The sequence below is a fragment of the Pituophis catenifer genome, unplaced genomic scaffold (genome assembly GCF_029215685.1).
Source record: "Pituophis catenifer annectens isolate HBS135680 unplaced genomic scaffold, rPitCat1.0.hap2 SCAF_16, whole genome shotgun sequence".
Classification (NCBI taxonomy): domain Eukaryota; kingdom Metazoa; phylum Chordata; class Lepidosauria; order Squamata; family Colubridae; genus Pituophis; species Pituophis catenifer.
The window spans coordinates 10,148,640-10,165,293 of record NW_027256896.1 but is presented as its reverse complement, the minus strand read 5'-3'; the positions used below and the strand labels follow the sequence as shown (position 1 = coordinate 10,165,293).

Genomic DNA, 16,654 nt, shown 5'->3' with positions numbered 1-16,654 from the left:
GCCTTGTTTACAGAGGGTTTCTCCCTGCCCCCCATTTGCAACCCTCCTGAGTTATCCCCGCTGCTAATTCCACCTCTTTCCTTTCAACCAGCAGCCGCAGCAACCAAATCTCATTAGCCAACGAAAGCTGGAATATTGGCACAAGGCTTCTTTTGATGGCTGGCGTGAGGCAGCTGCCTCTGGAAGTCCTGCGAAGGCTTTGAAGTCGACTAGCCTAATGCTGGGCCTTGAAGACAAGCCAGAGGAGGTATCAAAACATTATTTGAGGCTCCGTCCTCAGGAAAGTAGATCCTACCATTCCTTTTGATCATTCTTCTTTGGTGTAGAATGAAATACTAGAGATTTGGGGCTAATTCTCATTTGCTTGCAGGAAGGCAAATGTATTCGTTTTCCCCCTTATATCTGTGTATTAGAGACTGAGGGAGAGGAATAGGAAAGAGTATCCAAATAACATGTATTTTGATAACCCTTCCTTCCTTCCTTCCTTCCTTCTTTCCTTCTTTCCTTTGCCACCTCTCTCCTCTCTCCTTCCTTCCTTCTTCCCTCCCTCCCTCCCCTTCCTTGTTTCCTTTCCTCTCTCTCCTTCCTTTGCCACCTCCCTCTCTCCTCCCTCCTCCCTCCTTCCTTCATTGCTCCCTCCCTCCCCTTCCTTGCTTCCTCTTCTTCCTTCCTTGCCTTCCTCCCTCCCTCTCCTTCCTTTCTTCCTTCACCACTTTTCTCCCTCCCTCCTCCCCCTCCCCCTTCCTTGCTTCCTTTTCTTCCTTCCTTCCTCTCCCTCCCTCCCTCCCTTTCCTTCCTTCGCCACTCCCTCTCTCCCTCCCTCCTTCCTTTGTTCCTTCCTTTGCCACCTCCCTCCTTCCTTCCTTCCTTCTTCCCTCCCTCCCCTTCCTTGCTTCTTTCCCTCCCTCTTTCCTTCACCACCTCCCTCTCTCCTCCCTCCCTCCTTCCTTCATTGCTCCCTCCCTCCCCTCCCTTGCTTCCTTTTCTTCCTTCCTTCCCTCCCTCTCCTTCCTTCCTTCGTCACCTCTTCCTCCCTCCTTCCTCCCTCCCCCTTCCTTGCTTCCTTTTCTTCCTTCCTCCCCCTCCCTCCCTTTCCTTCCTTCTTCCCCCCTCCCCTTCCTTGCTTCCTTTTCTTCCTTCTTTCCTTCCTTCCTTCCCTCCCTCTCTTCCCTTCCTTCCTTCCCTTCTCCCTGCCTCCCTCCCTCCCTTTCCTTGCTTCCTTCCTCCCCCTCCCTTTCCTTGCTTGCTTCCTTCTTTCCTTCACCACCTCCCTCCCTCCTTCCTCCCCTTCCTTGCTTCCTTTTTTTTCATCCTTCCTTCCCTCTCCTCCCTCCTCCTCTCCCTGTCTCCCTGCCTCCCCTTCCTTCCTTCCTTCCTTCCTTCCTTCCTTCCTTCCTTTCCTTCCTTCCTTCCCCTCTCCCTGCCTTCCTTCCCCCCTCTACTAGGGGAGTTGGGAAAGTGAAGAAATCTACATAATATGAGTATTTAAAACCACAGCAATCATTTCCTCCTAAACGAGAACAGCTTCCTTTCTTTATATCTGCTCTCTTGTCTTTCCGTTACATCTTCCATTCTAAAAAGCAACATAACGAAGATGGAGCCTGTTTATTACTAGGGGTGGGTGCTGCTTCTGCCAGAAATAGCTTTCGTGTTGGCAATTCAAAGATTAACTCTTGATGAGCCTTGCAAAGGGTGCCTAAACCAAGCATTCTGTTCGACAGCCGCCTCTCTTGATCATGTCTTTTGCAGAGGTATACAAACCTGACACAATTTCCCTCTCCCCAACAAACCCCTTTCCATCACACTGAATTACCATCATCTTGGATCTCCTCTTTGGTTTTTCTTTTCCTAATAGGATTTGAAAACCAGGAACCCAATTTATTCCAGCATGACTTTCGAAGCAGCCACAGAAGAAGGAAATACTTTATTTAAATAAGCATCCATGGTTTGCAAGGGGGAGGGGAGGGGATGGAAGGGAGAATGGAAGGGAGAGAGGGAGGGAGAGAGAAAGGAGAAGGGAAAGGGAAGGGAAAGGGGAGAGGAGGGAGGGAGGGGAAGGCAAGGAAAAGGGGAGAGAAGGGAGGGAAGAAGGAGGGAGGGAGGGGAGGAAAAGGAAGGGAAGGAAAAGGGAGAGAAGGGAGGGAGGGAAGGAAGGAAGGAAAGAAAGAAGGAAGAGGAAAAGGAAGAGCAATAGCACTTAGACCTGCTGGCAGAGGAAAGGAAGGAAGGAAGGAAGGAAGGAAGGAAGGAAGGAAGGAAGGAAGGAAGGAAGGAAGGTAGGTAGTGGAAAAGGAAGGAGAGAAGATAGTGGGAAAGGAAGGAAGGTAGGTAGGTAGGAAGAAAAGAAGGAAGGAAGGAAGGAAGGAAGGAAGGAAGGAAGGAAGGATGGAAGGGAGGCAGGAGAAAGGGGAAGGAGAAAGGAAGGAAAAGGGGCTAGAAGAGAGGAAAGAAGGAGGGAGAGAGGGGGGAAGGAAAAGGGGAGAGAAGTGAGTGAGGGAAGGGAGTGAGGGAGGAAGGAAGGAAGGAAGGAAGGAAGGAAGGAAGGAAGGAAGGAAGGAAGGAAGGAAATCCTCAAGAAATATGGGCTACAAAACAAGGAAACTCTGCCTAGGCTAGCTGACTTCTATTTTAATGAAGTGAAGAATTGCTGAAAAATGAAACCGCGATTGTGGAATAGCATGGCAAGAAGAAGAAGGAAGACTATTGAGCAGGTCACCATGAAGAAAGAAGAAAACGAAAGGCCAGGAATCGGCCATAGTGGAGATTTTTGTGTCCTTTTGACACAAGGAAGAAAGATGGAGTGTAATTCTATGGGGGGAGGAGTCAAAAGGAAGAAAAATTTCATTTTTGTTTCTTCATCTCACTAACGACAAGATCATTTTGGCCCCGTTTCCAACGTTAAATTTTTAGAAAAATACTTGGTGTGCATATGTGTGTGCACAGTTTTTTTAGACATACATACTGGTTGCATGTACTGTAAAATATTTAATTTATTTATTTACTGCAGCTAACCTTAGGTATGCTGGATGAAAACGGAGCAAATCTTTTTTTAAAAAGCGTCGCAGGCTGTCCTCAACTTACAACCATAATTGAGTTTCTAAGCGAGACAGTTGTTACATGAGCTTTGCTCCCAGTTTATGACTTTTCATAAACTTTTCATCCAGTCTCTGAATAATGTTAGCTTGCCCAGGTTCCGGCAAGACAGATATTCTTGTCTATTGGATTTGAGATTGCTTCCTCAAAACAACCCCAGGTAGACTTGTCTGGTTACAACAACTCCCAGTGACTTCATGGTGATTTCTCACAAAGATACTCAGAGTTGTGCAGAGACTTACTTCCCTTCTGAACTTCACAGAGCAACTGCAAGTACTTAACTTTGGTCTGACTGTGCCATTTTTAAATGTTTAGCTCTTCTAATGCCTTAATTGATTAAAAAAAAAACAATAACAACCCATCATCTAAAAAAGAACGCCAAGCTCCTGCCCAATTGTTCCGAGGCTTAGAATTTTAAAAGGCAGGAATAAGAAGCTTATTTTGTTTTAAGAAATTGGATAGAATACTGGCGGCAGGTTATCTTGCAGGAAGTGATAAAAGAAGGGCCGACTTTCCTTTGAAGTTTCTTTTTCCCCCTTGTGAGATGAGAAATTAGGAAAGAGTTATATGGAATATAGCCAAGAAGCTGGATTTCCTTATCCCAAACTGACAGTAAATACCAATTTTCCTTAGTTTCCAAAGCTTACTCCTGAGCTAGTCCGTCCATGCACACTTGAGGAAATACACACACACACACACACACACACACACACACACACACACACACAAAAGCTGATGCACTCACCAGAGAAAGAAGCCACGTCACAACTGCAGGGTAGATGCTGGCAGCTGCTTTCAAAGTGAGTCCTGGAAAGACAGGGTTCTGTTGGCTGCAAGGCCTGACTTGACCACAGCTGGAGAGACTAATTGTTGTGACCTAGACTCACTTAGTCATTACAAGACACTAGTCCCAAACAAAACTATTTTATTATAACATCTGAGAGTTACTTCATTCCCAGCTTAGTCCAAATTAATTCCAAAACAAGTCCTTTAGAAAAAGTCCTTCGGGCTCCTCACAAACCTTTATCTTCTTTAGCACCCTGCCAAAGGCCTTTCTTGGCAAAGCCCCACGAAGTTCAGAAACAAGAGACACCGACTGGAAACAGGTTTAGCAACGTTGCTTTCCTACAAAGAGCCCAAGAGCCTTTGCTGCTCTTTTAAACCTTATGGAAGGGGCCAATCATCTCTTGGCCTTACTCCCGAGTCATCCCTTTTGCTTTAGCTGCTCTTGCCTTCTGGCAGCTCTTCGCAGGCGCGCACTAGGAACAGGCTCCTCCTGTTCCTATGCCTCTCTGCTGTCCAACTCTGGACGCTCCGGAGTCTGCGCATCGCTCCCAGATGGCCCTGGCCCCATCTCTGTCTCCGATGCAGACCCCTCATCCGGGCCTTTCCCAGACTCCAGGACTGGCCCATGGTCCTCCTCACTGTGCAACTCCGCTGCCAGCTCCGCAGGCTGCTGGCAGACCACAACACAAATGGTCAGAAGCAGCATGTTGCTCTCAGTACTGGTAACGTATTGATGGGTACAAGATACAAGGCCTCCTATGGACACAGAAGGAGGAGCATCTTGTGAATGTTGAACTGCATTATTCTTACTCGTGGGTTAGAGATTAGAATAGAATAGAATAGAATAGAATAGAATAGAATAGAATAGAATAGAATAGAATAGAATAGAATAGAACAGAACAGAATAGAATTTGCCAACAAGTAAAATCAAATCAAAACAATGCACAAAAACAAAAGTATTTAGACTAGTATTTTGTCACCCTGAAGATGCTTTACCTCTCTGAATTCTGGGAGTTGAAGCCCAAACATCTACAGGTTCTCAAGATAGAGAAACAGTGCTATATAGAGAGGGATTAGGACCTTTTGAGTTCAGTACTATGGACAGCAACCTCACCACCGGATCTCAAGACACGTTTCTCCGAATAGGAATGGGAATAGGAAAAGGAATTGGAATAGGAATAAGAATGGACTGGACTGGACTATAGAAATAATAGAAATAGCATTGTTGTTGTTGTTAGTCGGGAAGTCGTGTCCGACCCATCGCGACCCCATGGACAATGTTCCTCCAGGCCTTCCTGTCCTCTACCATCCCCCAGAGTCCATTTAAGCTCACGCCGACTGCTTCAGTGACTCCATCCAGCCACCTCGTTCTCTGACGTCCCTTTCTACTTTTGCCCTCAATTGTTCCCAGCATTAGGCTCTTCTCCAGGGAGTCCTTCCTTCTCATTAGGTGGCCAAAGTATTTGAGTTTAATCTTCAGGATCTGGCCTTCTAAAGAGCAGTCAGGGTTGATCTCCTCTAGGACTGACTGGTTGGATTGCCTTGCAGTCCAAGGGACTCTTCTACAGGAGTCTTCTCCAGCACCAGAGTTCAAAGGCCTCCATTCTTTCACGCTCAGCCTTTCTTATGGTCCAACTTTCAGAGCCATACATTGCAACTGGGAAAACCATAGCCTTGACTATATGCACTTTTGTTGGCAGGGTGATGTCTCTGCTTTTTAGTATGCTAAGAAATAGTATAGGAATAGAATAAAAATAGGAATAGGAATAGGAATAGGAATATAGAATAGAATAGAATAGAATAGAATAGAGTAGAGTAGAGTAGAGTAGAGTAGAGTAGAGTAGAGTAGAATAGAATAGAATAGAATAGAATAGAATAGAATAGAATAGAATAGAATAGAATAGAATAGAATAGAATAGCTTTATTTGGCCAAATGGGATTAGACACACAAGGAATTAGTCTCCGGTGCACAAAGTCTCAGTGTACATACAAAAACAACAAAGTAATAATCATCATAACCACGATACCAATAAGAGAAGGTAGTAGAAAAGTTGAGAAAGATCATAGCAATGAATAAATATACTTAGACATGACATGATGGATTGGGTTTGTCAGCGAGGCCAGGGTGGCACTGATGTGCAGTTTGTTACAACTTGGATTGTCACTTTGAATTTTTTTTTTTTTAAATGAACATGTCCAACAATCTGTATCCATTTGGACTAGAACCCTGGAGAGCCAAATTCTGGTCCTGCATTTCTCAGCCTTGAAGCTGCGTGGACTTCAGCTCCTAGAATCCTTCTAGGCAGCACGTAGAAAAGACGAGAACACGATAGATAATCAGGCCTTCCAATTGAGAGGCCCAAAAGCACCAGGGATGAAAAATCATTGGGAAAAACCACCTAGTGAAATTGGGCAGTTTCTAGAAAACCGCTTAGAGGTGAAGCTGTGTGGGCATCCCTGCTGATTATTTCCACGGCTGCCTTAGCCAAGGCAACCAAGCATCATCACCGCTGAGGGGTAAATCGCTGAGTGCAGGTGCCTGCCAAATGTTTCACTGCACTGTGCAATGCAAGCTGACTTTTCTAGATCCTTCAGCAGCCTCGGATAAATGATCTGGCAGGTGCTCTGCTTTGCTTTGCGTCAAAAGCCCCCCCCCCCAGACTTTGTGCTGCAGGCCCACAAAGACACAGACTGGGAGAAATGGGAGTACGTAGAATATAATGCCAAGTAGCCCGAGCATAATCATAATCATAAATTGATTTGTCAAGCATGTATACTGTAAGATTACAAGTAAAAGTATAAACATAATTTGAATACATGAAAAGAGTAAGTAAAAAGGAATATTAGGACAAGGACGGTAGGCACGTTGGTGCGCTTATGCACGCCCCCTTACAGACCTCTTAGGAATGGGGTGAGGTCAACAGTAGACAGTCTAAGGTTAAAGTTTTGGGGGTTTGGGGAAGAAACTACAGAGTCAGGTAGTGCATTCCAGGCATTGACCGCTCTGTTGCTGAAGTCATATTTTCTGCAATCGAGTTTGGAGCAGTTTACCTTGAGTTTGTATCTATTATTTGCTCGTGTATTGTTGTGTTTGAAGCTGAAGTAGTCACTGACAGGAAGGACATTGTGGCAGCTAATTTTATGTACTATGCTTAGGTCAGACTGAAGTCGGCGTAGTTCTAAGTTGTCTAAGCCCAAAATTTGGAGTCTGGTGGCATAAGGGATTTTATTGCGGTTAGAGGAATGGAGGACTCTTCTCGTAAAATATCTCTGGACTCTCTCGATTGTATTTATGTCCGATATGCAGTATTTATTGTATTTATGTCCGATATGCAGTGCATTTGACAAAGGGAGCTGTGGAATTTTCATCTCAGGATGAAGGTGTCCATTTATTACATCTGTGCTTCCCTTCCCCACCCCAAAAACATCTGTAGTAGTTCATAGGAAGCGTTCCCTGTATTTTACCTTTATAATCATCCTGTGACATGAATAAGGTGGAGAAGTAGACAACTTGTCCAACTAATGTCTGGCTAAGCGAGAGTAGAGTGCTAAAGATCTGAAAAACCCTTCTACCGCCAGGGATGGCTTGGATCGAAAGAGCCCTTTATTGGATCACCACTGCACCGTAGAGCCACACAAATAATGGCTGGAGGTGGCACTTGAAGTCCTTGGTGTTCTCTGAGTTTGGTTGTTTTCGTGCAGATGTTTCATTACCCAATTAGGTAACAGCATCAGTGCTAGAAGGAGAGTGAGGTTTGCAGGGAGGTGGAGGAGGAGGAGGAAGAAGAGGAGGAGAGGAAGGATGACAACTGTGGGGTTGTTGGTGCTCTCTGAGGTTGATGGTTTTATTTTTTTATTTTATTACCCAACTAGGGGACATCATCAGTGCTAGAACGGAGTGGGGTTTGCAGGGAGGAGGAGGAGGAGGAGGAGGAGGAGGAAGAAGAAGGAGAAGGAGAAGGAGAAGGAGAAGGAGAAGGAGAAGGAGAAGGAGAAGGAGAAGGAGAAGGAGAAGGAGAAGGAGAAGGAGAAGGAGAAGGAGAAGGAGAAGGAGAAGGAGAAGGAGAAAACTGTGGGGTTGTTGGTGCTCTCTGAACCTGATGGTTTTCCTACAGACGTTTTATTACCCAACTAGGGGACATCATCAGTGCTAGAAGGGAGTGGGGTTTGCTCTCTATTTACATACTAGTGGCTTATCCTGTCAGTATTGGTGTGAGTGTCCTTGGTATTCCTTGATTAGGCTGTTGTTTACGGTTTGTTTGTCTAAGTTGGTAGTTGCTTGACTGGAGTATTGTTTACTGCTTGAACTGTTCAACCCTGAGTTAAAAATATTCTCTTCTATTGGAAATGGCACTGAGGCCTTTCAATCTCGATAGGCTAGATCAAGCATCCCCAAACCCTGGTCCCTGGAACAGATCCAGGCCATGGCATGCCAGAAACTGGGCCACTCAAACAAGTGAAGCCCCATCTGCGGGATGCAGGCAGCATGTGAAACCATAGCCTTCTCTGGCCCCCTTCTCTGGGGATTTTGCAGTATTCTTCCCCCAGGAGTGGGGAGGGAATGGGGATTTTGCAGTATTCTTCCCCTGGAGTGGGGAGGGAATGGAGATTTTGTGATATCCTTCCCCTGGACTGGGGAGGGAATGGGGATTTTGCAGTATCCTTCCCCTGCCATGCCCACAGAACCAGTAGTAAAAAAAAATTGAATTCCACCACTGCCGAGGATTAAGGCGGAAGCCAGGTCCTTCTAATATCCTATAATCTGAACAGAGTTTTTAGCCACACTTTTGCCTTTTGAGCCAATAATCCACATTTTTAAAATATTATGCATTCAAATGGGGCGGAGGTGCATCTCCAACTTCTGATATGTGCCATATGCCCATCAATTTGGCCCAATTGCATCATTCTCTCCGAAGAGGCAGGATTACATTTTACTACCGAGGAAAGGCATTTTAGAAATGTCAACCCTTTCTTTCTTTCCATTCTTCAGGAAAGGCTAAAATCATGACAATGCCATCTGTTAGCGGTTCTTGAGCTCCCCAATAGGTTGTAAAATAAATCCCATTGTGACTGGGGGAAACAAAAAAGAAGAGGGGGAGGAGGAGGAGGGGGAGGAGGGGGAGGAGGCAGAGTTGGAGGTAAAGGAGTAAAGAGGAAGGTGGGCGGAGGAGAAGGACAAGAGGAAGAAGAGGACAGGGGGAGGACAGGAGGAGGGGGGAGGGGGAGTTGGAAGTAGAGGAGGAAGAGGAAGAAGAGGAGGAGGAGGAAGTGGGAAGAGGACGGGGAGGGGAGGGAGAGGAAGAGGGGAGAAGGAGTTGGAGGTAGAGGTAGAGGAGGAAGAGGAAGTAGAAGAAGAGGAGGAGGAAGTGGGTGGAGGAAGAGGACGGGAGGACAGGAGGAGGAGTTGGAGGTAAAGGAGGAAGAGGAAGAAGGAGGAAGTGGGAGGAGGAAGAAGACAGGGGGAGGGGAGGGGGAGGAAGAAAGAGAAGGACAGGAAGAGGACAGGAGGAGTTGGAGGTAGAGGAGGAAGAGGAAGAAGGAGGAGGAAGTGGGAGGAAGAAAAGGACAGGTGGAAGGGAGAGAAAGGAATAGGAGGAGGACAGGAGGGGGGAGAAGGAGTTGGAGGTACAGGAGGAAGAGGAAGTAGAAGAAGAGGAGGAGGAAGAGGACAGGGGAGGGGTAGAGGGAGGAGGAGGAGGAGGAAGGTTCCTCATAAATCTGCTTTCAATGGCCTGGGCTCACATTATTAGAGAAAACATCTGATTGTAGAAGCGTGAGTAACACTAACATTAATGGGCTTTAATACTTTCAGTTAGCGCACTTAAAGTACTAAACTTGTACTTCATAAAATTAGCCGTTTCCTGCATATGAAGCATCTCGAAGTCCCCCGTCTGGAAAATATGAATCTGTCAGGATGGCATCAACATTCCTGGCCTTTGGCTGGCTACTTTTGCAATCTTTTTGAAGGGCGTAACACGTCACAAGCAACTGAAATATCTTGAAAAAGGCCAGGGCACAAAGATGCACCAGTTCAATCAGCCCCTGGGTTGTTGTTGTTGTTGTTGTTGTTGTTGTTGTTGTTGTTGTTGTTGTTGTTGTTGTTTGCCTTTTTTTTTGGCCTCTATTTTGTTTTTTTACATTTCAGCAGTTGTGTGTGTGTGGTAGGATGCCAGGAAACTTACAAGGAAGTTCTGGATCGATGTGGATTTAGATTCCTAGCGATGCATCTGTTTCTAAAGCTTCTAGTCCCTTGTAATTATGATGCTACAGTTGAAAAAATGGTTAAATTGCAAGAGCCAGAGGGTTAGTAAACATAAAACAGCGCTTCCCTTGAGTCAAGTTCAATTCCAGGTGACCGCCTCCATACATATCCATTTAATTTTCTGAACAACAATAGGGAAATTTCTTCCCAGCCCAAGTTTACAGCCTGGGACTCTCCTGGTGGTCTCCCATAAATATTAATCCTGTCTAATTCTTAGCTTCTTTCCATATCAGCTAAGGTCAGCTAAGCACTGCTGCCTGCTGGGAGAAAGTAAGAGAAGCAGAATAAATTAGGTTAAAGGAAGAAGATTGCAGAACAAACGATGGGGAAGTGGGTGAACCAGCTGGACTGAGTGGGATACCGAGGGTGAAAAAAAATGCCATTCTGGGCTCAGAATTTGTCTCCTGGCTCAGTGGATTAATTGCCTCCAGAAGTTGTGAATAGTCCAAACATTGGAAGTTTTTAAGATGTTGGATAACCATTTGTCCATAGTGGTGTAGGGTTTCCTGCCTAAGCAGGGGGTTGGACTAGAAGACTTCCAAAGTCCCTTCCAACTCGGTTATTCTATTCTAATCTAAATTTCACATCTTGGACATAAACTGTTTCAACTCCTACCCTCAAAACGACGCTATAGAGCACTGCACACCAGAACAACTAGACACAAGGACAGGTTTTTCCCGAATGCCATCACTCTGCTAAACAAATAATTCCCTCATCACTGGCAAACTATTCACTAAGGCTGCATTACTGTTAATCTTCTCATCGTTCCTATCACCCATCTCCTTCCACTTATGACTGTATAACTGTAATTTTGTTGCTTGTATCCTTACGATTTATATTGATATTGATTGTTTCCTGATTACTTATTTGTACCCTATGACTATCATTAAGTGTTGTACCTTATGATTCTTGGCGAACGTATCTTTTATTTTATGTACACTGAGAGCATATGCACCAAGACAATTTCCTTGTGTGTCCAATCACACTTGACCAATAAAAAAATTCTATTCTATTCTATCTATTCTATTCTATTCTATTTGGAGGAATAGATCCTTCTAGCTCTGTGAATCGTCTCTGTGGGTCAAAGTATTCGGTTCCAGCGGGAGTTTCTGCAAATCCATTTTCTTTTTCCTTGCAGAACTCAGGAGTGAAGAATTTGTCACTCTGGAGACCCCATTTTCTTGATAGCAGCATCTCCATGAATTTAAAATTCCATCTTTTCCAAGAAGTGGTTTTTTTTTTTTTTGTGGGGAGAGGGGATTGCAATTTTATCAAAGTTTGTTGTAAGATAAAATACAAATAGAATGGGAAATCTCTCCTCTCCTTCCGTGGGGGCATTAGAGAATTGTTTAAGTCCCAAGGATTATTATTGCTGCTGCTTCTTCTTCTTCTTCTTCTTCTTCTTCTTCTTCTTCTTCTTCTTCTTCTTCTTCTTCTTCTTCTTCTTCTTCTTCTTCTTCTTCTTCCTCTTCCTCTTCCTCTTCTTCTTCCTCCTCTTCTTTCTTCCTCCTCCTCCTCCTCCTCCTCCTCTTCTTCTTCTTCTTCTTCCTCCTCCTCCTCTTCCTCTTCTTCTTCTTCCTCCTCCTCCTCTTCTTCTTCCTCCTCTTCTTTCTTCTTCTTCCTCCTCCTCCTCCTCCTCTTCTTCTTCCTCCTCTTCTTTCTTCTTCTTCCTCCTCCTCCTCCTCCTCCTCCTCCTCCTCTTCTTCTTCTTCTTCTTCTTCTTCCTCCTCCTCCTCTTCCTCTTCTTCTTCTTCTTCCTCCTCCTCCTCCTCCTCCTCCTCCTCCTCCTCTTCTTCTTCAAAATGACTATATTAGAGCCGAACAGATATATCTCAACGCTTTTCAAGGACAAGAAAACCACTACATTTAAATCCCAAGCATTAGTTCAGTATTTTTGACTTTCCCTATTTAGTTAGGCCACTGACCTCAATGGCTCACTAAACAAACACGCAAAACGCATAAAATATGCAGGGACTTGGTAACAAATTAACCTCTTTTCAGGATTTGCAGAGCCCACCAAACCAACCCGAAGAGTTCCTTTCGTACCTCGGGCTAAGCCACAAAAACTCAGCCAACTTAAAACCAACCAAGGTTGGTTTGATGTGGAAATGCAAGCATCAAGTTTTGAACTGACCTGGGGAAAGCTCGCTGTGTGAATGCAACTGGGAGTTTTTATAGGGGTTGAGCCCGGGCAGGATTTCTCAACCTCAGCAACTTGAAGATGTGTCGACTTCCAGAATTTCCCAGCCAGCATACTGGGAAAACATACTCATCATCGCACTCATTGTATTTTAACAGATTAACCGAGTTGGAAGAGACCTTGTGGTCATCTAGTCCAGCCCCCCACCCAAGCATGAGAACGTACACCATTTCTGACGGATGGCAGTCCAGTCTCTTCTTGAAAGCTTCCAGAGATGAAACTTCCATAACTTCTGAAGGCAACTTCTCTTCCACTGGTTGATTGCTCTGTCACAAAATTCTCCTTATTTCCAGGTTGAATCTCTCCTTGATCAGTTTCCATCCATTATTCCTTGTCTGGCCTTTGGGTGCTTTGGAGAATAGCTTGACCCCCTTCCTCTCTGTGGCAGCCCCTCAAATATTAGAAGACTGCTATCATGTCTCCCCTGGTCCTTCTCTTCACTAGACTAGCCAGGCCCAGTTCCTGCAACTGTTCATCGTATGTTTTAGCCTCCAGTCTCCTGATCCTCTTGGTTGCTCTTCTCTGCACTCTTTCCAGAGTCTCAACATCTTATTTATAGTGTGGTGACCAAAACTGGATGCAGGATTCTATATGTGTTCTAAGTAAGGCTTTATAGAGTGGTATTAGTACCTCCCTTGATCTTGATTGTATCCCTCTGTTAATGCAATTTAGGATTACATTGGCTTTTTTGGCTGCCGCCGCACACTGCTGGCTCATATTTAACTGGTTGTCCACTAAAACTCCAAGATCCCTCTTACAGTTACTGCTATTAAGCTTGGTTTCACCCAGTCTATATTTTGATTGATGAAGTTACTTGGACGAGTAAAGAAACGTTTCAGATTCACAAACTTTGGTCCCTTTGCCTTGATTTAACTTTTTTTTAGATACTTTTGGCCTGGGAGATTGAGTCTTCATTTACACACTCATCTAGGCCATTTTAAATGATGGTCTGGTCTGCCATAAATCTAAATGGAGAAACTGATGTTCTGACTTAGGCTTCCTGAGTCAGTAAAACACACGAGTAGTCCCAAAAACCTCTTTAATTTCAATGGCTGTGAATTCTGTTCATTCACAGATGAGTCCCCAATAGTTGTAAAGAGTCCTTCGGGATAAGGCTGATAATCCCTCACCTTTATCTCCCTTGACACGCTGCGAAAGACCTCATTGGCAAAGCCACACGGAGTCCAGAATCAAACAGAGCTTCAGACTTTAAACTGCACAGAATTAACAATGTTGCTTCCTGCAAAGGCCCATGTTTGCCGTTGCTCCTCTTTTAAATCTTATGGGAGGGGCCAATAATCTCCCAGCCTTACTCCTGAGTCGTCCCTTTTGTTTTAACTGTTCTTGCCTTCTTGCAGCTCTGTGCCTGCACGCACTGGGAACAAGCTCCCCCTGTTCCTCTGCCTCGCTGAGGTCCGACTCTGGAGGCTCCGGAGGCAGCATGTACCTCCCAGATGGCCCTTTCTCTGCCTCCGACGCAGAGCCCTCGTCCAAGCCTTCCCCAGAATCCAGGACTGGCCCATGTTCCTCCCCAGCCTCCTCGCTGTCCGACTCTGCTGCCAGCTCCTCAGACCGCCGCCAGACCACAACAGCTGACTAGCCCATCCTGCAGTTTGGACAAGCAGGAGAGCCGTACGGGGAAGGTGGTACAACCACACTACGTTTCATTCCCACTGAAACCGGCTTTCAAAGTGTAATATTTAATAAGTCTAGTCAAGCATTTCGCCCAAACCCCAAAAGGACCCAAGGTTTACAGGAGACTAATTTATTTCATATTTCTACAAGACCATTAACATTTTTATAATTAGAGAAAAGGGACTGGAAGACGCTCACGCTGGGCTCAGCTGCACGGGCTCCCTTCCCTATTATAAGTGGGATCTAGCAACAGCTCATCAGCCAGTAAAGGCTTCTGATCATCTCCTGCTACACCCACTGTGCCTGACCCCCTGCTCTGTGATCTCTCTCCCTCCTAACATCCTGATGAAGCGAAAGACATGCAATTATACAGTATATATATATATTTTTCTCGGCCAGGATTAATTTAAACTGGGAGGGGAGAAATGAAAGATCTGTTATCTTTGCTGGCATGTGCTGCGGAGAGATATTGGAGGGATCCTTGGTGCTCTCTGAGCTCAGTTGCTTTCTTGCAGACCGTTTCATTACCCAAACTAGGTAATCAAATGATGAGTGCAGATCATCTTCTTTGAATGATCCCTCAATAATCCCTTGCGGGGTAGAGTTTAGACGACTGAATGGAGCGGAATGTTTACTGGCTGGATGCCCTTCCTGTCGCCAATGCGGAGTTATATTCGGCAGATATATTCTCATCGTGCCCAGAGGGAGAAATATCTGCTTCTACCTAGGATCGAACTCACAGCCTCCAGATTGTGAGGTGAGAGCTCCACCTCTAGGCCACCACACCACTCAAACGATGAGCACTGATGATGTTACCTAATTGGGTAATTAGGTATCCAAGGACCCCACAGTCTTCTTCTTCTCCTCCCTTCTCTTCCACTCCACAAACCCACTGCCTTCTAGCACTGATGATGTTACCTAGTTGGGTAATGAAACATCTGCAAGAAAGCAACCAAACTCAGAGAGCACCAAGGAGCCCTCATTTCAATCCTGAGCTACAAATATTCTCCTCTACAGAGGTATTTGCGTTGTGGGCTAACTCCGGGCAACTAGTCGAAGTCACAAGATTGCAAATGGCATGTTATCATGCAAATGACATCATTTGCATCTTTGAGCAATGACATCATGCTAGGCTTGAGGTCAGTCACACACCTTTTCTTTTCCCGCCCCTCCCTGACATCTATGATGGTTTCTGACTCTACTTGTATTACTGAGTCTTTTTAAGAAGGCTCCATCTCTCCATCTCCCATCTCTACTGGCAGTCCAGGTTTGAGACCCGGGCGCCACACGAGAGGGTGAGTTCCCATCCTTGCCTCAGCTCCTGCCAACCTAGCAGCTTGAAATCATGTAAATGCGAATGGATAAATAGCTACCTCTTTGGTGGGAGGGTAACAGCACTCTGCGACATCATGCTGGCCACATGATTATGGAAATGTCTTCGGACAGCGCTCACTCAATGGCCTTGAAACAGAAATAAGTACCACTCCTTATAGTCGGCAACGACTAGCAAAGTAAAATCTGCAGGGACTCCTTTATTTTACTTTTTTTGACCATCTCTACTAATCTAGGAATAGACCTCATTAAAGAGCCGTGGTAGCACGGTGGTTAGAGTGCAGTATTTCAGGCTACTTCTGCTGACTGCCGGCTTGTCTGCAATTTGGCAGTTCGAATCTCACCAGGCTCAAGGTTGACTCAGCCTTCCATCCTTCTGAGGTCGGTAAAATGAGGACCCAGATTGTGGGGGCAATGTGCTGACTGTAGAGGGGCTGTAAAGCACTGTGAAGCAGTATATAAATCTACATGCTACTGCTATTGCTATTGAGCACACATCTGAATAACCAAGTATCTCCATCCTTCATGTAAATATGGACAAGTGAAGATAAATAAATCCTTAATCAGAAACTTCGTGGTGGAGAAAATCTCTTCAGGGCAATGCTTTTCAACCTTGACAAATCTAAGAGGTTTGGACATCGGTTTCCAGAATTCCCCAGCAAGCTAAATTAAATTGATTTAATAAATAAGTAAGGACTTCTAGATCTGAATCACACATTTAAATCATAGCTACAGCAATAGCTGCCTTACTAATTGACTTTGGTGGTAGGCTTTTGAATATCCACCCCCTCCCCCGAGAGTTAACTTCTAAGGTGAAAGGAATATGGCTGGCCTAACATACTGTATCTAAGTATGTTTATTGTACTGCAGTAAAATAATTCGCTTTTCAGGGAGCAATGAAAATCCAAGTCTTGTGATTTACACATCTTGATTCAGAAATTGGTTCTGATGGTTTTAATGGAAGTGTCCCCCCCCACTCCGCCAAAGTAATGGGGTTTTAAATGGCAGTGTCCCTGTCCATGCTCATTATGCTGGATTGCAAAAGTCTTCTTGAGATCACAGTGTTATGATGGATTATTTACAGCTTGCTTCTGGAGTTGTGGGTGCTCCATCGCTAGAGGTCTTAAAAAAAAAAGAGTGGACAGCCATTTGTCCAGGATGGAATAAGGTCTCCTTATTCCATCCTGGAAGGAATGGTGGGGGGGGGAAGCAAGGGGGTTGGACTAGAAGACCTCTGAGGTCCCTTCCAGCTCAAAGGATATTCATAAGGCCTGCAATATCCCCTTTGTTAATAGGATTCTGGAGCCATCTGCTGGCTCTTTGAGGAACTGCTGACTAGAAAATTG

The 16,654-nt window shown here is 45.1% G+C and overlaps 1 protein-coding gene across 1 annotated transcript in view; it reads right to left on the bottom strand.

Moving 5' to 3' along the window:
- Positions 1-16,654, bottom strand: part of DNAAF8 (dynein axonemal assembly factor 8) — a 112,279-nt gene that overhangs the window by 73,907 nt on the left and 21,718 nt on the right. Inside the window, 3 exon segments of the mRNA XM_070955327.1 lie at positions 3,839-3,970; positions 4,565-4,596; positions 4,599-4,635. Coding sequence (XP_070811428.1) covers positions 3,839-3,970; positions 4,565-4,596; positions 4,599-4,635 — 201 coding nt within the window.